General features: G+C 35.2%; 1 protein-coding gene across 3 annotated transcripts in view; it reads left to right on the forward strand.

Annotated features, from left to right (window-relative positions):
• The window catches only part of ADAMTS6 (ADAM metallopeptidase with thrombospondin type 1 motif 6), a 140,937-nt gene extending 119,557 nt beyond the window's left edge, over nucleotides 1-21,380 (forward strand). For all 3 annotated transcript variants that reach the window (XM_079330496.1, XM_079330497.1, XM_079330498.1), the window contains 5 exons: nucleotides 2,921-3,050; nucleotides 6,418-6,622; nucleotides 10,832-11,008; nucleotides 11,975-12,131; nucleotides 17,483-21,380. In XM_079330496.1, the coding sequence (XP_079186622.1) occupies nucleotides 2,921-3,050; nucleotides 6,418-6,622; nucleotides 10,832-11,008; nucleotides 11,975-12,131; nucleotides 17,483-17,592 (779 nt within the window). In that variant the 3' untranslated portion in view covers nucleotides 17,593-21,380. The remainder of the gene's footprint in view (nucleotides 1-2,920; nucleotides 3,051-6,417; nucleotides 6,623-10,831; nucleotides 11,009-11,974; nucleotides 12,132-17,482) is intronic.
• Nucleotides 21,381-22,009: the final 629 nt, after the last annotated feature.

Genomic DNA, 22,009 nt, shown 5'->3' on the forward strand with positions numbered 1-22,009 from the left:
TTTCTTTCATGTCCTCGGATGAATTATGAAACTATCTCTAGACAAATAAAACATACTTTTCCTCATCAGAGAAAATATAAGTTTGGCTCTGAGATGAACATCTTGTGATCTGATGAGTGAGCTCAGAAAATATGTCTGGGTTAACCAGCATGCACTAGTTTTAGTGATGCAACATTTACTATGTATTGGTACTGGCATCTTTATAATTAACTGTTGCAATCACAAGCCACAATTTTTGGGATTGCTTTTAAAAATAGATACAGCGTTTACATGCCTGCAATTTTAATTCAAGAATAAAATGTGCTCCTTGTAATTTAAAATCTGGCTGCTGAAAGTCATGCAGACTATTTGTGAATTGAAATCTGCAAAGTATTTCAATTCTCCGGTGATTATGATTACTAAACCACTGGACTTTTGTTTTCTATTAGGATTGCATTGACCAGTCATGACAACATTTTATGTCTTATTTAAAATCTAAATATCTATAGATTTGAAAGCAGCGTGTTTAACGTTGTGTAATTATACCCCCCAAATCTTAAATGAACATTTATTTGTGCTTTTTTGATTACTTTTAAAAGAGACCATATATTCGGAGAAGAATTAATAATTTAAAAATTTTTCAATACAGGGCATAAGCAAGTTGTAGTTATTGTCTGGATTAAAACAGCACTTCTTTTTTCTGTCTTAAAAGTCTTATCTGTCTTTTTTTTTTCCCTCCAAGATTTTTAATAAGCAACATTATAATTAGCAATTATGTAAAGTTTATATACTGTGTGACAAGACGCTGCAGAACTTTTTAAAAATGGATTTATATATCTCTTGGCATCAATTAAAGATTCTTCACTGTAGGTGAATAGGGTGAATACTGTCTTACAGGTAATATGCTACCTAAGCATCATTCAGTAATAACACACTTGTAATTTTTTTAAAGCTGAACACACTGATGCTTTGTGATTGTAGAACTTAAGAATATTTTCTTATAACAAAATTCCTCAAAAAATAACTTGTTAGAAGTGCCAATTTTTTGCCACATTCTAGAAGGAAATGTGTCTGATGCCAGTAGGAAATTCATTAAAAATATAAAATTTATATCAATGTTATTGGATAAGTACATTTGTGAGAATGGCATTCTTTATTAGAATGTTTAATTCTGAAGTGTGTCTAAATTATTTTTGACCAAATCTATTTGAGGAAAAATGTCATTATAAAGGCCACATTCAGCCTATTCAACCAAGAGAATTAAGGCAGTTCGGGATAGAAAGGATAAATGATTAGTCAGAACTGAACATGAATTGTATATCAGCTAGCAGTACCATGCTAATAGCACTGCTGTTTGTCTAGAGCTGTTAAATTACTATTTCTTATTGTGTTGAAAAGTGAGCAGAAAATTGCTAAGAATGTTCCTAGTTAGGTTGCCGAGTCTGATTGGAATGACTGTCCACTGTTTGTGGTTTTTGCATTGATTATAGAATTCAAAATAAATCTTGTCACAGCTTCTCAAGTATTTAGATCTTTCACTTATTTTTCAAGAGCCAAAGGTGGATAGGAAGGCTGAGAGAATTTCATTTGTACAGCCTGCAAAAGAGTGACTTAGGTGTGACCTAACTGCAGGCATCTGGTATCCAAAGGGATCCTATGAAAAAGATGGAAAGGAACTCTACTTAAGAGTGTGTAGTGACAGGACAAGTGAGAATGGCTTCGAACTGAAAGAAAGCAGATTTAGATTAGATAATAGGAAAGAATTTACTGTGAGGCACAGGAACAAGTAGCCCAGTGAAGTTGCAGATTCCCCAGTCCTGACAGTGTTCAAGGCCAGGCTGGATGGGTCTTTGGGCAACCTGGTCTAGTAGAAGGGTCCCTGCCAATAGCCAGGGTTTTGAAACTCTCATGATCTTTAAGGTCCCTTCCAACCAAATCCATGATTCCATGCTTGTCTAAAATGAACAGATAGCTGTAAAGTAAAGTTGGCAGATATTTGAAGCCAGGAGGTTTTAATCCTCATTTAATTGTATGCACTTCACATTTTGGAGTAAGTTCAATTATTGCTCCTCTTTTGATGAAAGGTACAGGATTTTTTAAAGATTTTATATTACAAATAATGCCATTATTTCAGTTTTATAACTATGCATGTTCAATAAAAACTCTATGTGAATTGCAAATATCCGTTTTTTTAATGCTAGCCAACATCTTATGGCATGTTTTTAAGAGAGGAGGAAGGCAGTGTGTATTACTCTTTGCAACAACACACTGTCATCATATCAGTGTTTTTTTACTGTTTTTTTAAAAAAAGCATTGGCAGTGATATACCATGCTTTCTGAATAATGATCAATTCTAAATTACCCTGTTGATGGTTAACAATGAAAGAGGACTAGAAGCGCTGGGCAAAACGAGTATTAACAGAGACAAACTGCTTCTTTCAAAATTAATTATAGTTCTATTATTTTATTGAAAAAAAATTGTAGGATAATGTATGAAAATGCAACACTGTTTCCCAGTATTGCTGGTTTGTTTTAAACCAGAGCACATAAACAATAATTCTTCATTGAAGTGTGACCACATTCTATTTGGTGATGTTTTCTTTGGAAATTTTAATGTCTTTACTGGGAGAGTATGGAAGACAGAGAATAGATTTTGTGCAATATATAAATAAAACCAAACTTCTAGTAAATCTATAAATATATTCCCTTTGCTTTAGAAAACAAATCTTAAATTCCACTCTGAGTGGAGTAGCTTAAAATTGAAGGAAAATTTTAAAAATTTGTGACCTGGGGGCAGTCAGGCAATTTAAATTCTCACTGATGTAGGCTTTAGCCAATAAAGTGGAATGGTAGAATTAATAAGCTATAGGTGAAATACAATTATACTCAAAGAGTAGTAGAGCAAGAATGATTAATTAATGGTCTTTCATTTCATCCTAAGGTGTCCAGAAACAAGAGGTGGTGTGTAAAAGGCTGGATGACAGCTCCATTGTACAAAACAATTACTGTGATCCTGACAGTAAGCCTCCAGAAAACCAAAGAGCCTGCAACACTGAGCCTTGCCCACCTGAGTAAGTCATTAATCACTTAAGATGGACATCTGTTTTACATAGAAAGGAAAGTCTTCATAATCTGTAATAAATCCTGCTAACCAAATGTGTATAAAATTCTCATCTAGTATTCATGTCCTGTCTAACAGAAAGGGTATTTGGGTTTGGTTTTTAGTTACTTGTTCCTCTAAAACAGCTCTGAAAAATGCATTGAGGAGCTCTAATTTGACTGAAGAACAATAGTGGTGTTTGAACTACACCAAACACTGACAGTAAAAGGACACTAGCAAAACAGCTTCTTAGGATCTGAGTGTCATATGCAGTGAGTTGTGCACAGAGTGGAACTGGGGACCATTCTTAAGGCAACAATGATAAAAGGATGCTGGGGTGAGACTTAACTTTACCCTAGTTATTAATGTTGCATCTGAAATGTTTGCTGTAATTTAAAGCATGGTATATTAACATTTGCATTGAAGTGCTCACATGAGAAGTGACAAATATAGAAACTTCCAAGCAGACCAAACCATTGCCTGTTAAACTTTTCTCCAGCATGTTCAGCATTGTACAGTAATGCCGTGTGCCTTTAGGATTAGGTACTTAGAATCTTTTTATCTTTTTAAGATAGCTATATGCTATGTATTGATAATTAAATACCAGCAGCTCATTTGATCAAAAATGGTGTTTGGCAAGAACATATAGCATAGCTTATTAGAAATAGCTGTGATATTTTGTACTAACAAATAACATCAGTATGTGAGCAACAGCTTTTCTTATGCTTTGAGACAAAGATTGTGGAAAAGGTGGAACAGATACAACAGTTTGTTGATTCCCAAGCTCGGGTTAGACTCTGATGATACTCTCCAACTGTATTCCAACTGGGTATGAAAATCATTAAAAACTGATTAAAAACAGTTACTGCATAATACTGTGGTTACCTGTAAATGCCTCTTAGAAACTGCTAAATTGTAGCATGAAGAATAAGATATGATTATTATGCACTAAAATCTCAACAGGTCAATGAAGTCAGTCTCTTCAGTTGGAGTATTAGCTTCTTCCCTGGCGTGGTGCCTGGTTGCAGGATGGCAGAGCAGTGTCTCTTATACTTCATCCTGCTGTACCATGTAACACTCAGCCAAGTGAAGTCATTGCACTGCTGTTACATTTGAGTGTAAACCAGCTGTGCAACAGACAGGTCTAAATTAGACTGAAATCATTGTACCCACAGTCAATGTGTAAATATATGTTTATCCTGGAAGGATGTACCTTTGTCCTCTGTTTGGATAACACTGATTGGCATGGCTCTACATGCATCAACTAAGTGCATGACTGGAAAAGTGGTCACGTTTGATCAGTTCCTTTTTACCAAACACATTCCAATCTCTTCCTTTGTGTGGCTTGGCTTTCAGCAAATTGGCATTTTAAAAAAGTAATGTTAACAAAGTTTAATTCTGGGGTCTTTTTGATGTTTTGATTTTTTTGTTTTAGTTTTTTTTTTTCATTTACACTACTTAAAAGACCCTCACAAACTAGAAAATTCCAGCCCACAAAGTGGAAAGCTTTTGGATTCTCCATCCAGTACAACAGGGACATTGATGAACATGCTGAAAGTTAGGACACCAATATTCAGAAAATGGATAAAGTGTATTAATTAGCATCTACTTCAACATGTCAGAGCAGTTCAACCCATGTTTGCCTCCATTCTGATGTTCCCCACAGAGTGAATTCAAAGTGCCAAACTAAGGAAAGGTTCTCAATTCCTGATTCTGTAAGTAGTCAAGTAGAAGGCTGTTCAAATAACAGATCGTTATCCAAAGAAGTTTGACTGTTTTGACAGGCAGTTTTATCATGCAGTAAGACTTAATGTTTACAGGGACTGGCCAAATATTTCCCTTTTTAATTAGCACAATTCTACTCTTCTCATGGTGTATACCGAAAGCAATGAAAATGATACTCTTTATAACTGAATGCCAGCTGCATTATATTTGATGTTTTTGAGCAGAAAACTGTGTTTGTTTTCAATACTTTGTTATTGCAATAAGCAACTCTTATATTTCAGATTTCAAGAAAACTCTCTTACAGTTTTATGAATTATGACTAGTGCTGTCTTGTCATACAGTATAAATAATAATGGTACCTGTGAGCAAAGTCACTGGAGCAAATCATAGTACCAATTAAAAGTTAATACTGCAGCCTCTTGAAAGCTCTCAAGAACTTCAGAATCTCCCTATTGTGGTAAAAGAATAAGATTTTTTAATGAAGAATCACCAATTAATTTCTTTTTGCTGGGAAAGTAGTAACAGAATATGGCATAATTATTTCCATCTCTGCATTGACCTAGTTTCATGTTAGGATATATTACACATAAAACAACTAAAGAGGATAGCAGCACTTTTTATTTGACAGCAGCTTGAGAAAATGGCAGATCTTATGAGGCTACTCCAGGCATACTGCCAGGAACATCCACAGTGACTGACATGCCTGGTATTTTTGGCATGTTGGCAACATGTGATGGTATACTGGAGTTCAACTTCATCCTTTGCAGGGATGACTCAGGCCAGTATCTAATCAATAAATTAAATACTGAAGACCAAATGTGCTCATCACTAGAAAGAGATATTTCTATTTAATTGAGCTGCATTAACCACTCATAAGTAGAAATAAATAACTTTACAGATTAATAGCTGCTTTAATCTCTGCAATCTAATATTATTTACAATTCTTGGTTTCTACTATGTATGCAGAATCACTCAGAAGTTCCCTCTACCACCTACTGTACAATCCTTTAAATTTTAAAGGAGTTTGTTGAGTTGATTGTTTTTATGAGTGTTATTAGTGTTTGCTTCAGTTTAAAAAATGAGAATATTTTACTTTTCAGTATAGCCTTTTATTAAAAAGTTTACAAATGTCTCATTATCAGATGAAAAGTAACTCTCAAAAAGCCCACTTTTGAGATCAAATTATTTTATTGTGATGATACTAAAGAGGCTTGGCTTTTAGCTTGTGATGTAACCTTCAGCAATGATTCCCAAACATTTCCAGTTGCAAACCACTTTCACAGAAATAACTTCAAGTAAGTCCAGTACAAACCTACATGAATAGCTTCAGTTTGTCAGGCTCAAAAACTCTTTTCTAACTTCTATAGGCTACGATGCACATTGCTGCTCTAAAAAAAAAATGCAAAGTAGTGTTTTTATTGGAAGATCTGATTGCAGTGAGGCATTAATTAAAATTATTTAGTAAGAAGACCCAAAAATTTCTACTTTATTCCACCATGAATGTGTGTATTTCTAAAAATTACTTCAGTTCGGTGATTTAAACTATTTGTACTCTTAGTTTGTGCAATTATCAACTCTGTTAGTAAAATGTATTAACTGGGCTTTCCACCCAGGTGGTTTATAGGGGATTGGTCGGAGTGCAGTAAGACCTGTGATGGAGGAATGCGTTCGCGGACAGTTCTCTGCATCAGGAAGATTGGACCCTCCGAGGAGGAGACACTGGATGCTGCCAACTGTTTAACACACCGGCCTATTGAAAAAGAGCCCTGCAACAATCAGTCCTGCCCCCCACAGTGGGTTGCTCTGGACTGGTCAGAGGTAAGGAAATTTTGCTGTGTTAGGTCACTGGTAATAGCAGAGGCAGGACCTCTGACCATTAAATATTAGTACATTTTCTGTCAGGGCTTGCAAAGTAAAGGACTAGTAAGAAAATTTTACAGAGGTTTCACCTGTGCCTAGTTGTTTTGTTGCCTGCCTCTTATGAAAATGCCCATAATCTGCAATATGTTGCTATGCCCTAAATTAGCTCCTTCTGTCCCACAGATATCACATTCTGGTTACCTAAAGTAATTTTATGCCCTGTTAGCATATCCAGGCTTTTATGCAGCAAGACCATGTAATGATTTTGAACAAAGACATTCTAATATAAAGATTCAAACTCCACTAAACTTCTGGTTGTAATAATTAATCAGGACTGTGGAAAAGTGCCGGGCTTCTTTCTGGTATATATTTTATTTGTGTAGCTTGGCAGACAGTCTTGACTGATGATACCTTCTTAATATAATGATAAAAATTGCTTCTTTTTTTTTTTTTTTTGATACATAATACATAGAAATCCCTGTGGTACTAAAATGTAAACATTTTTATATGTGTGTTTATATGAATTTCTGACAGAAGCATGAGAAGAAAAACAAGAGTGAACTTAAAAAATGAAGAGTTGAGTACTCCTCCCATTGAAACCAATGGCAAACCTTGCTAATTTTTTCTGGACTGCAAGTTTTCTTTTCATACTTACAACAATGCATAATACACCTAAAACAATTATAGAATTGTTTTATCTGTTTATGCACTTGTTGACAATCAATATAATTACACAATTTTGAAATTTTCAGTCATTGTTATTGAGGAATTATGTATTTTTTTGGTCAGAGAAACAAAAACATTTTGTTAACATACTTGTTAGATAAAATCCCTAGGAGAATCTAAACATGGTTTTATCAAACTGAAAGGAAAGCTGAGGATGTCTTTCCCATTGGAATGTAGTCATTCTTAGGTAATGCTATAAGGTTTTTCACCCTTTGCTATAGTTGAGCTTTGACAGAATTAATCTACCCAGTCTAAATTTCCCCCTTTTATATTTTTCAGGACAACTATAAAAAATGTTTTAAGGATTACTTGAGAAGAGCCTTATCAGACAGGCAGATACAATTTTGCTCATGACTTCCAGAGAGAGAGTCTGAAATTCTAGAAGCATGTAGTAATGGAAGATAATTTTTCCTTATTTGGTTGATCTGGATATTTGTTTTCATTTTCTTTAAAAATGTACAAACTTTTTGTTAAATTTTAGTCATGTTTTTTATTTTTAGTGATTTGGTATTACTGCAGACAACCTACTTCCTTATTTCACTTCCATTTCCAGGATTTAGTGTAGTCCATCTTAGCAGAACTTTTGCTGTAACTCCATAAAAGAGAGTATAGGAATATTGTTTTTTTCTGGTACTGGTAGCTGGAAGAAGGTCTTTCTCAGATGGCATCTTACACATGGATTAAAGATTGTGTCTTCAAGCAGTACTAGAAGGAAGATGCTCCCAAACTTGAAGCTTGGCCTCAGAGTTCCGCTTGTTTGCTAACATACTCTAAAGGTTATGAAACCACATCAAGTTTTGCCTTTTGACAAACTCCTTTCAAAATTATCACTTTTATGCTTGTTTTGACAGACTGATGTGATTTCTAGACACTCAGCTGGGAAGGGGCACACAGTTCTACTTCCTACTTAAAAAGTCATATGTTTTGCATGAAATACCTGTGGGAAAAAGTACTCATAACACTACTTGGAATTTGGGCCCCAACTGATCAGTCATGATCATGACATTGAAGACCTCACATATTAATTCTCATTAGGCTTTGATCTCTATTTATCATTAGTTTTAATTGTGTAGTTCTACCAGAGATCTTCTCTTACTTCCCTCCTTCATCTAGTTTTCTAGTCGGCAGTGTGCACAAGCTTTGGTGTTGAAGTCCCTTCAGTATAAGAACATTTGAAACTGTTTATTCTCTTTCAAAATTCTGAACCCTGAACTTTTGTAGAAGAAACTATACCTTGGTAGAAAGGGCTTGACTAGGGTAGGAAATAAAAGACTGTATTTTAAGGAAAGTGATTATATATCCATTTTACATTCTGGATTATAAAATCAAGATGCAAGAGACGTATTTTGCAGTCCAGTTTCAGATCCTACTTGGAATAATCCTGTTCATTCCATATAGCCTAGCTTAGGTACCTCCCTCTGAAGATTTTCTTCTTGTTCTCACATGTATGTAGATAAGGATATAAAGTTTTACATATTCAGAAGATATATCTTCACACAATACTTTGGAACTATTTTAAAATTTCTATAAATTACTCAAGAGATGCTCCAAAATTAGCATGAAACAATTAAGTTTTTTACTCCAGAGTTTTTTTTTGTTGTTGTTGTTTGTGAGGGTTTTTTTGGTTTTTTGTTTGTTTGTTTGTTTGTTTTTTTAAATAATCATAGTGGTGGGGTTTTCCCTCCCAGTGATACAGTGAGCAGTTTTGGATGTGTGGAAAGTTCTTTGGTATGTGACCTCTTGAATATTGCTCCAGTTCTACATAATGTTGTTTTCCAAATAAAGTTTTGTCTCTACACATTAAATGAAGTTCCAGTCTTGAACAGGCTAGCATAATCTGCATGTAATCTCCATCTGTTAGCCTGTGTTGTCAGGAACTGATTCTGATCCAAATGTTGCAGATATGCTTATGACATAAAAGTTAGCACGCCAATAGAGAATTCTAAAACGGTGTTTACAATATCTTAAATTAAAAAGGAATTGAGTTTTAATTTCATTAGCACTTATCTTGACATAATCCATGGGAGCCCAGGCTAACTCTTCAGAGGCACACCAGCGCCATGCCAAGTGTGGGGAACTGCCCTAGCATAAGATTTCCTGAAGGCAGAACCTCTGGAGCTAGCAGCTCTTCAGTGTGGACCATGTCTAGGGTTTGGTAAAAGAAGCAAGGGAGGCTCTCTGCATCTGAGGTTCCAAACAGTTTATTACAATTGATGGGCTCACAGACACAGAGAACCCCAAACACTACTGTGTTTAGGATTAAATACGGGGGCAGATCAGGGGGTGGGTACAAACAATTGACCAAAGAGGGATCCTTAGGGGAGGAGTGGAGGGCAGGGTCCTACAGGGTTACAAACAATGAGGGGAGCAGGGGGAGGAGAAAGGGTCACATGGACCAATGGGACATCGAGTAATAGGGGATTTCCAAAGGGGTGGAACAACTAGGGATTGGCCCAGGGTAAGACTGACAAGGAAGGTGCTGGAAAAAGAGGTGGGGTTATAATGATGGACAAGGAAAGGACTGGAACAAGGGATGGGGTTAAAATGATGGACAAGGGGCAGGGAATGCCAAACAAGGTAGTTTCATGTGTGGATACAACTTGGGGACAAACCAACTGGGGAAAACATAGTGGTACATAGGAACAAACCATTATAACAATAAACTGGATCAAATAAAATACACATGCACCGCAATATTGTCTCTTCCTCATTCTGCAGCTGGGCTACTGGGTGTGACATGGTCAGTAGCAAAAGGGAAGGAGAGAGGCACTATGAGGGAAATGGTGGTCATCAGCTCTGCTTCTTTTCAAGTTGCTGTTTTATTGTCTGCGAGCTGCAGAATAGCATAAAAGTGATAAAAGGAGGGAAAACTGTGAAGTGAGAAATAAAGTTTGAATAGGAAAGGAGAGGAAAGCATGCACTGTCAGAGAGGGTACCATATTTTGATATATCTGAATTCATGTGGTCTTTATGAAGTCAAGTACCTCATTTATATTTTCTTTTGTCTATTGAGGAAAAATGTGTTCATTGTCTGTAGGTAAAGTGAAATGGATAAAGACCGTACTAAGGTGGCATTAAGAACAGTCTTAATTTTAATTATTAATACACTCAAATTTGTTTCATAATAGTGTTGCACGTGGCAGATCTTTCTACTTCGCAGCAGTGTTTTTCTTAAACCTGACATAAATGCTAACATTGCAGTCTAAATATAAATAGCAAAGAAAATCTAAAACTTAGGTAAGCTTGTACATAATGAGCCAATCTTCAGTCAGCTTGTTTGTTTCTAAAGATTTTAAAATTACTAGTACTGTGTTGTGATTATAGTTGAATTTTAAGTTCATAAATATATTGTTCTGTTTTACAAATAGCATTTCTGAGAGTTTTATTGGTGTATTACTGAGATTTTAATTATTTATTTACATGAATTTTTTTTTTTTTCAGTGCACGCCAAAGTGTGGCCCAGGATTCAAGCACAGAATTGTTCTGTGCAAAAGCAGTGATCTTTTAAAAACCTTTCCAGCTGCGCAATGCCAAGACGAAAGCAAGCCGCCAGTGCGCATCCGCTGTAGTTTAGGCCGATGTCCTCCTCCTCGCTGGGTTGCTGGAGACTGGGGACAGGTGAGTTTTAAATATGCAAGTCTTTATTGCTGTTAGTCTCTCACATTAGCACATTTTGGAACTAAAGCATCCCTGGAGATATATTGGAGGTAGTTCCTATGGCTGAGGGAAACAAAAAGATTTTCCCTCTTTTTGTGTGTGCATAAATGTAGCTATATATATATCTCTGTCTGACAGCAACACACTTTGAGATCAAGCTAATTTTGTACATAAGATACATTGAGTTACCAGACAGGAAGCTAAATTACTCCAGGACAAGCTGAATAATGCAGCCATTATGAAATGCTTCAAAATGTGATTAACTGCGTTTCTTTCTTTCTTTATAGTTTTGCATCTCATTAGTGATCAATGGCCTGCTTTTAGAACATTAAATAAAGAACTAATTTTCTTTTTGCTGATCCATTTTCCTCTAATAAAAATGAAACATTTTAGCTTAATTAACCAGGGGAAAATTATTTGTGATACTACAGTCTAGTTGGCTTTTTAAAACTGTGGTTCTTCAGATCCACTTTTATATTTAACTAATATTGTACTAAATTGTAATTATTTAGTTACATAAATTGAAAATATTTTGAAATAGCAAAGTCTATGTCTCTAAAAGATGTTTACTTTTCCCTTAAAAATAGTCCTGTAGCAGATTTGGATTCTTTTTCTCTTTCATTTTCTTTATTCTAAAGTGTCAGTATGATATATGAAATAGAGTAAATTATATTCTATATCTCAAATCTGAACTGTTCAGGGAGTCAATATTGCATTGCATTTTCTTTTCTTTTCAGGACAAGTACTCACATGTGCTGTAAAAAATTCTGGAATATTTTATGATAATTCTTTTCTCTATTAATCAAACCTCTTCAGATGCCTGTCTTTAAAACTTGTGGATGTGAAGTGTTTCTGATTGCTTCCTGTTGCTTTATTTTATATTTAAAAATTGTATGCAGGGTTTTAAATTTTTTTCTTCTTCTTTAGTGTTCTGCACAGTGTGGTCTTGGGCAACAGATGAGAACAGTACAGTGTCTCTCATATACTGGACAAGCATCCAGTGAGTGTCCAGAAACTCTCAGACCTCCATCAATGCAGCAGTGTGAAAGTAAATGTGACAGTACTCCCATTTCCAACACAGAGGGTAAGTAGGCCATCTTAATTTATTCTGGAAAGAGTGAAGTGACGTAGTCAGCATTACTGCATTGGTGAAAATCTATATGACATCATCTCTCAGGCTGTGAATGACTTTTTTAAAAATTATTTTCTGATTAGTTATTGTAACTGTATGGTAAAGTCAATGGAAATCTAAATACACATTGTTTAAAAAATACCCTTAAAAATATATAGCCTAAGCAATGGACAAAATACTATTGTTTGTCACTGATTTTCTAATCTGTTTATTGGTTCAATGGAAATGTTTATAGTAGCAGGGGAGCATGATACACTTTTCATCCATTTCATTCTACCTGCCTAATCAGTGTTAAACACAACAACATAGGGGCAAAAAATGGTAAATTCCATGTTCATTGGAAGACTGGGACCATAGATTTCATGCTACATGGTTCTTGTAAGATCAAGTCTGTTCTCTGCACTTTGACATCCTTTAAGTTTCTTCTAACTAACTTGTAATTTTTTTGTATTTATAATGCCTGTTCAAAATAATTATAGTACTTTTTGCATTATACAGTCAAAATTAATAATTAACGAACTTTATTGTAACATGTTTTTTGGTAGAGAATATATGAGATAATATTGTGCAAATAAATGTATTCACATTTATTAAATACATTGGATCTGAACTTGTAAATGGTATAGGCCAAACTCTTAGGAAATGCTGACTTCAAAGTAAACTTGGAATGTTAGGCAGGACAAAATAAGTTTTCTCATTGATTATAAAATTTAGAATAGTTGCTTATAAGTTGCATTTTGTGTGGAAGGGGAAAAGGAATAGAAAGTTGTCCAAACTATAAAGAGATTACACAGCAACAGCAGTCCTTCTAAAACACTTATTCCCTAAATTTTTATATTCCCTAAATTTTGAGTACTTGACTGCAATATTGCTAGCACTGCTACTTTTAACATACATAATCTCTGTGCAGTATATAATTGAGTATTTTTTTACACAGAATCTCCTACTACATTGGAGTTTAATGTCCTATTTATGTGGAACAAATGCTCTGATTGAAATTTTTTTAAAGGCAGGCTTGTCCTGCTGTCTACCCAGATTTGGTGGTCACTCAATGCCTACCCTGTCTATCAATGCCATAGATTCAAAATTGTTATAAATGTCTCGCAGACAGAGACGTCTGTGATGAAGTTGGAGCATACTAAAACTGACAGTTCAATGTATGAGCACTTTTTTAGTGAAGTTTTAATTTTAAGTAGAGTCTTACCATCTAATGTTGTTATTTGAAAAGATCTTCATACCAAAATTTTTCTTCTTGGTTATTTTAATTTGCATTATTTCTATTTAGTGCTCTCAAGAAATCTTTTAAGTGATAATTATCAATCTGTCTTTTAAATCTCATACACTATGTGATATTTTATTTCCAAACACAGATGTTAACTTCAGTCCAAAGTAAGGAAGCTAACAAATTAATTATAAGTGGACATGATTCAGTCCTAGTCTCCTCTTAATTTCCAGATGACAAGGTCATATTGTTATTTACAGTAATTACCCTGGTAATTCTCCAGTATTACCAGAAAATATGCTAATCTCTTATAGAAGAATGCAATCTAGGGTTTTCTCTGTGTGATCTCTGTACACTGGGTGGCCTGAACTTCTCTGTAGTAGAGCTGTGCAGGCTAGCTATGTACAGTGAGTCTGTTGGTAATTGTGATTTTAGGGACCTACAACTTCACTGGAGAATTTTTGGGATCCACAAATAGAAAATGTTGGAAAACACTTCTACTGTATTCCAGATGGTTGTCAGTTCTTTGGCCTGCACTCTGAGAGAGCCAGGTGCAAGCCAGCTCCTTACTGACAGCCATCCAGGCTCATTAGCACAGCTAGGAAGAATCAAAGGGAAAAAGAGTATATATGTGTATGTATATATATATATGTATAGTATATATATGTATCACAGTATCTTCTGAAGGATATAGTTTCCAACACATTGCCTCTTAGTGTCCCATTTTTGTTTATGTGCCACACTGGAGGTACACACTGGAGGTATTTATCTCAAAATTCATTTAACAGTTTAAAATGCTTATATCCTTTCAGTAGAATTTTACTGCAATCTGTGAAAGACTAAGGTTGCCCTCTCCCAAAATTAGACAAAAGTTCTGTCTTCAAGGTACTTTTTTCAATACTTGTACATACATGTGTATTCTAATTTATAATTTTTTACAACTACTCTTTAATAGTGAACACAAGAAGCACAAACAGCATTTCCAGAATGATGTGCACGTTTAACACCTTTTCTGCTTTAAAAAAGTCCTCTTAAACACAAGAGGAGCTGACATCTCTTTGTTTAGTGAAGTGTCAGCCTTTAAACAGAAGAGCTTATCTTTTTCACCATCCTAGAGATGATGGAAAGATTTCAAGAGCTAACGAATTTTAAAGAGCACAACTATTTTTTGAGAAATAATATTTTATGGGAGAAATAATATTTTCTGGGAGAAATTTTGGAGCTCTGGTATTGTCATGAATGTATTAGTGAGTGGGGCATGGTGTGCTTCTGTGCTTGCTTCTGTTACTCTGCAGGTACAGTGGGATGTGATCTGACTATCAGTATTTGGGTTTCAAGGAAGGAGTCAGGGGTCCCAGGGAGGTTTGTCCACTGGGAGTGTGTAGCAGAGCGTACCTGCCCACACATAGGGACTTTGTCTATATGCCACTAGTAGCACTGCCCCGTGCTTTGGGTTCCATTGAGGGGCAAAAGCAGCTTCAGCAGCAGCACACTGTTTTGCACTGGTTAGATTATCTGGGGCAGCTCTCTTCCTGTTTCAAATCCCAGCAAACCTGATTCCCTTTGCTTGCTGAACACCTGTGCTCGCAGACTATGGGGCTGTTCAGCAATTTATTAGCAATTTAATTTTGCTACCCAAAGATAAAATCATACAGGACTATGAGGAAGGTTGAGCCACTCTGCAGTATAATGATCATATTGATAAAGCTTGGAAAATTTTTCTTTGGGAAAGTATAATTTGCATTAAACAAGAGTCAAATTTTTTGGGATACCAAAATACTAAAAAGAAAGGGACATTGAATCTTGTCATATTTTGCATGCTTTAGCTCTGGGGTTTTCAGACTTTTCATTGGTGATTTAGAATATTGTAGATGTGGTTTTGATGGGCTGTCACTGATGAGAGTAATGTTGCATTTTCTGCTGGAAGTGAACTACAGGTATCATCTACCACACCACTTGAAATATATTCAGAATTACTCTATTCTCTTAAACGTATATAGGTATGTTGAGTCTAGAGTGCTAAAGCCCATCTAAAATTTTACCTGAAAAACTGTTTTGTCTATTTTTATATCATTTCAGTTTTTCTTGTCTTTTATATAAGATACATCTTAGCAATTGCTTTAGCTGGAGGCACAGTGATAATTTTTGATTTTTTAAAATGTAAAATGATAGTTAATATCTCCTGATCTAGCCACAAAGTTCAGCAATGCAAAGTTTATAAATGTAGCTTACTAAACTTATTAACTTGTTACTAGAAACAAAAGGAACTCTGCTAAAATTTCTCAATTCAACCACAATCTTGTAAAGAATAGGCTACTTCATCAGCCACCATATCTATTTCAAAACTGAATTTTAAAACAGAGGTTGTGGGGAACTTCCAGAATAGAGTCTCATTGCTGTCCAAATGGCATCAGCTGAACAGGGTCCAGTTTTACTCAAGAGAAAGAATAACTTAAACATGAAAAGGGATCATTCGAAATCCTACTTTTAGCAAAAATGCAGTTAGTGGCTTTACTTATGTTTAACTAAACACGGTGTGTTTGAGGGTTATTTTTGGGACTGAGTGAACTTTTTATGTCTTGTTAGATCAAGTGAACTTTTTTTTTTCCACTTCATTTATAATTCACCATCTGTCTCTCCTATATTCCCAGTCTTCACAAACATAAGGACCTGAAATATTTCTGGAAAAGACTTGACCTCTTTTGCAAAGAGTTTTTGAAAGTCAGTCAAATATAGTGACCATGTGTGGTTGCCAGTAGAGAAATGTATCTGTGTCAACCAGTTACCCACAATGTCTTTTCTCCTGTCACTCAATTATCTTTCCATTAAGAATTAAAAAATTAGAAAAGCAGTATATAAAACATGTAGGTGGAGTGAAAGAATTGCAATGAAAGTGCAATTCTGTGTTAATTAAATTAAAGTTTGAATAATTTCCTAACTGCTCCTCACTTAGCTAAAGTCATGCATATTAGCATTATCAGAAATAGTGGTCAGTACAGACTTGTAAGTTCAGCCTCATTAATGCTTTCCTAGGTCCAAACACTAAAAATTCTCATCTGTATTCAATTTGCTACTACAGTATTCTTGCAAGTGCTAATCCACTCTCTGTAACACCCTGTCCCAGAGCAAGAGTAATGTCCTAGGAGATTGTGTGGAGACTGACGAGCTGCAGAGCCTGAGTTTATCACTGAGTTCTCAGATGTAGCTCTTTCTCAGGATAAGAACTGAGCAGGGACCAGACTATCCCATTCCCCATTCCCACTTTCTTTCTACAAGTGCACATAATGAGCCAGAGGAGAACTACAGCATATTCCAGCACCTGTAATGCACCCACAATATCACTTTATATGCAACCTGTGTGGGATGCAGAAGATCAAAACATTTCTGCATGGAGTTGAGCTGTGTTCTCTCTTCCATTAGGAAAAGCTACCTACCAGCACAACAGGGCAGCTGAGGCAGTAATCCCAGCATATAGGGAAAACAAAATTTAGAAAAAAAAAGCTTTTATGTCTATTACAGGCATAAAAATGGCTTCTCTTCTAGCATAAAATAAATTGTGGGCGTGTGGAACCAGGCCTGAAGTATAATCTGCCATTCAGTTTGGTCACTGAACTCACCCTGTTCATAACACTTGTGTAATTTTCTCCATCCCTGTTAGCTGCAATGCTCATTCTCTTTTAAGGATTCTTATAAATGCATAGGCTTGGTATCAAATAGTGTGAATCATGATAATGATAACCTCTCATGGATGAGTGAAATAACTCCTGAGAAGGAGGTTTAAAATAATGTAAAAATAAAAAAAAATCCTCACATTTTTTAACTGTGTAAAGTGATCCCTTATTCCAATAAGCGATAATTCTTCCAAGGCAAAGACTGCACACTTCTAAATGTCTGAAAGCCCTGCAAACATTTTTATGGCTTTTTAAATTTGCAGTATTTCATGGACTAGACTGTACTAGAAGAAGTAGTTGCAAAGAAACAAGATAGATGGATAGAGAAGCATGTTAAACATAAAATTTTCTTTGTACCTCAATTTATAGTTCTGGTTTTTTTTTTTCTCTTTAATATTCTTAATTATTAGAGTGCAAAGATGTGAACAAAGTGGCATATTGCCCACTGGTGCTGAAGTTCAAGTTCTGCAGTCGAGCATACTTCAGACAGATGTGCTGCAAGACCTGCCAAGGACACTGACCCACAGGAAGCAGAAGAATGTGCCTTGTTATGATCATTGTGGAAGAGTGTCCATCGAAGAGAGCCACACAGCGGAATGAGATTGACGTCCTTGCAAATGCATTACCCTGTGGAAAACATAACCACTGGTCAGCCCCAGCTGACAGGATTTCAATATTATTTTAACTTCTGTGAAGTGGGATTTATTAATCCAAAGTGCTGGACACAGTATGAGGGGATCCCAAATTTGAATGATTCACACAACACATATAGAATAGCTTACTGTGGAACATTTGTGTTCTTTTGACTAAATCAAATAGTCTGTTTACATCCTTGGACCATTAAAATAACTTTTATTATGGACTTAGCAATGACACTGAATCCATTTCTATTTAAAACTGTTTAAAATGTAGTTCTTATGAGTTGATCTACTATGGAAGTAAAGAAGAATCAAAATAAAAACATTAAGTAGTAGCTTAAAAATCTTAACTATTTTATCTCTTGACACAGCACCACAATTTAAATTATAAAATGAGCTTGGAAATGTTATTTAAGGAGCAGAAATTTTTTAGAAAAAGAAGTATTTTTCCTTCATTCCACCTATTTCCCTTTGGAGTAATCCATATTTCCTGAACACTGCTGTGAGCCATATATAAAGCTATACTAAATAGAAAAACCACGAGGGACTTAGTTTTAAGAGGTGCAACAGTTATTGCAGTGGTGCATGAAATACAAGTGTGCTATGAAACAAAATGAAATCTTCATTGCAGGTTTATAGCCATCTTACCATTGTACAAGTGAGAGATTTCCACTGAAAGGAACATATTTCAGTGTCATGGGGGAGGCAGACTCCAGCAGTGGTGAAGACTGGATTGCCAGTTCCTTCACTACTACCATAAAAGTTTTTTAGGACTTACACTTTGACTTTAGCTCACTTTTGTTTACAATACCAGCCACAAAGAAGAAACAATTCCGTGGGCTTCTAGATCTGGTTTACGTGTTAGCTTTGGTTCTCCAAAACTGAGGAATTTGAATGCAAAAGATAAGCCCACTGTGTAATAGCAACAATCCTTTGCAAAGCTGAAAGTTAAAATGGATTCCAGATGTTCCCTCCTTTGATACCATAGCAAAGGTATTGTTTATGAGAAGGAATATGTGAATGTTCTGTTCAGGAGACTGCATCTGAGTGGCAAAGATTGCAACCAAAGAACATGACTCATGGAGGTATCTAGATTCTGTTCAAACGAGAAGTCAAAAGTGTGCTTGAGCCAAGAGGCTAGTTGGGCTGTCAGGAGTAAGGCACACTGGAAAAGGGGTGGCTGTAGTGAATTCTGGTCCCTTTCACCTAAATGGCCAGGTACCTATGTAAAGCTGGACCATATTTAAGCCAAGGGGATGTTTTCAGCGGAGACTGGATCAAAGTCATACCTCTAAATTAGAAGCCAGATGCCTTAACTATTCTCTGCAATGCTCCACTTACTCATATTACCCTATTTTTAATATCCACCAAATACTTTGCATTTTTAAAAGTGAAGTTTACCTTCTTAGGCAAGTCACAATCAGGAATATAACATTAAAAAGATAATTGTCATGCTCCTCTTCCCTTTCACTTTTCAGTAACAGACTCAACAAGGAGATGAAGAAAGTAGGTATTTCTTTATAATAATATATTGTACTTGAACATTTTCTTTTTGCAACAGGTACTTCATGAATGTGATTTTGTGTCCAACTATGACTCCTTTGTTGTAAAGCAGTTAAAATTATGTAAACAATAATGTCTTACAAATTCTGACTCAAATAGCACTTTTTTAAAAAGGGTGATCTTTTCAGTGAAAAAAAATTTCGAAATAGGAGATTGAAGTGTACCAATGTATTCTACCAATAATAAACCAAATATGTTGCACACTGCTTACTAATGTGAATTAACATGGAACAATAGATACTGTTAAGAGGACTCATACTATGAAATCCCCCCAAGATATAGACAATCTGTCAAGGGGTTTTGTAGCCCCATGTCTGTACTCACAACCATCAAATTCCTGTCATCTGCTACCTCTTGCCAGTATTTCCACTTCTGTACGCTTGTGACCAGTGGAATTAATTTTCACTTGGCTTGCATGTATTCACATATGCTTGTTATCTGTTGCTCTCATCACCATGTAAACAACTCCTGTTAAAACTGACACCAGTAGATCAAAAACATCCCAATTTTTGGGAGTTGCACGTAGAGATTAAGGGCAGTATGTAGTCCTTGTCTGTTAAGTGAATTGACTTCCTATATCCTTTTGATAGAACACCTTGGTGCTAACATGCCCTGGTTAGATCAGAAGTATGATGAAAGGGTGAGGGGTGGTTACAACATTCCCTAAGTTAGAGGCCTTTTTGTATCAAGGTCCTGTTTTCTCCAGGGCATGATTTTGTTTATCAGCTAATGTGTCATTTCAGCTATTGAGAAAAGGGTTTTCTCTGTATTGAAAAGAAACTTTTTTTTTTTTTTTTTTTTTTTTTTTACCTCACTTAGGACATGAAAATTGTAAGGAATGTTTCCAAAGACACATTTTGCTCTCTTACTGGTGCTAGAACACCGGGGATTCTGATGTTTACTCTGCAATATAACAGCACTGAGGTTGGAATTTAAAGAACTGCCTGGAGCAATGTTGAATTGTATTGTTAAAGGGAACAAAACACAGAATGTACATGGATTTACAAAGTAAGCAACACTACAGACTAAGACTGAAATACGAAACCTAAGTCAAATAAAAATGATTGGTTTCAACAGCACAGTTCATTGCTGCTGCTACACTGTAGCCATCTATATAATCTAAGCTAAATAGTGCTATATTCTAAATAGTGACAAAAGGAGTCTTTGTGCAGGCTATAAATATGACTGACCTAGAATCAAGTAGTACAATACAAGATGCAGAAACCTGGTGCCAGTACTTCCACTGAGCAATACTATCAGCTGATAAAGATCAAAACAAATAAAAATCTAAGATTAATCCTTCAAGGTGTATACATCCAAAATAGTCCATTTCGTTAGGAACTTTATAAAGGAGTGAATGTCACATAGATATCCTTAATAATACAGACTGAAATTACCTTTGTATTATTGTGATTAGTTGCTTATTATTTTATACTCAGTATTAATGTGGTACACTGTTACTTTATTATTATTATTTTTGCTTTTGTAAATTATATTCTAATTTATTGTCATGTTTCTTAACACTTGTTCTACATTCATGCTCCTGCTTGTAATAAAAACAAAAATATTGTAACACTTGATGCAGTGAAATTCCACACCAGGCACAGATTTGTTTTTAACATAGATAATTTAGTAAAATAAAAGTGCAGCTTTTAAGATTGATATCCATGGTACAGTTGTCTCTTCCCTGACTTACAGTTACTAGAATTCTGTATGCTTAATGTTTGCTTCATCTGATGCATCAAAATATATATAAGGTGTCTTCTTTGAAGTAGCATCTATGTTATGCTAGAATCCTGTCCTGGGCAGCAACAATATTTGTCATATAAAAACAAGTAAGAAAATAACAAAAAGGAAAAATCAAGAATATGGTCATGTACATTATTAATTAATATTTTAGCTTAAGCAGTAATGTAGACCAAGAATGAAATTAATGGCAGCAAAAATATTCTGTACTTCTTGGAGTTATTTCGTTTACAGCCAGTCAATAATAACAATAAAATGTCCTTCTTGCATTGAGCTTTTAAGGTTTTATCTGAAGTTTATCTGAAGCCATGGTCTTTTTAAATACAAAGAAGATAGTAATTTCAGTAGACTTGATGCTTGGGTAACTTGCTGAGAGGTGCTTCCTTTCTTACCTAGCACAGTATAAATAACTTGCTATGAAAATCTCTGATCAAGTCCTATGAAATATTTCTTATTTCTGAATTAAAATCTAGTTTCTGGTTTAATGAACATAAACACTACTCTTGTGAATAAGATGTTAAAGAAAGTACAGAGAACCTTAAAAGTATTGATGAGGTATTCATTAATTTTTGTTATTCTTTGTTATTCTATTTACAAATAAGCATTCAGAAACCAATTGTTTTATTTTTTAAAAATATAGGTATTTCTATCTCTGCTTGATCACAAAATTTTATTGCCCTTCAGATCAGAGGTTAAACATGGAGTAGTCTTAGCAAATAACATGTTTAGTGACAGGTTTTTCTGTCATTGCAAAGCTGTTGACTTTCCTCCCATCCATTCACACTGTAAATTATAATCTGATAGATTTCCCATTATTGTTCAGTTTGTAGTGCTGTTGTTTCCCACTGGAGTGGTTGTGTTTTGTATTATAATGACAGACCCAGAACACTGAAACTGATGTGTTTCTCCTTCCTTTTCTCCTGCTACTTTAAACCTGACACAACCCATGATGACTGTAGAACTCTTGACAAAAAAATTCCCTCCAGTATT

The sequence above is a fragment of the Erithacus rubecula genome (assembly GCF_903797595.1).
Source record: "Erithacus rubecula genome assembly, chromosome: Z".
Classification (NCBI taxonomy): domain Eukaryota; kingdom Metazoa; phylum Chordata; class Aves; order Passeriformes; family Muscicapidae; genus Erithacus; species Erithacus rubecula.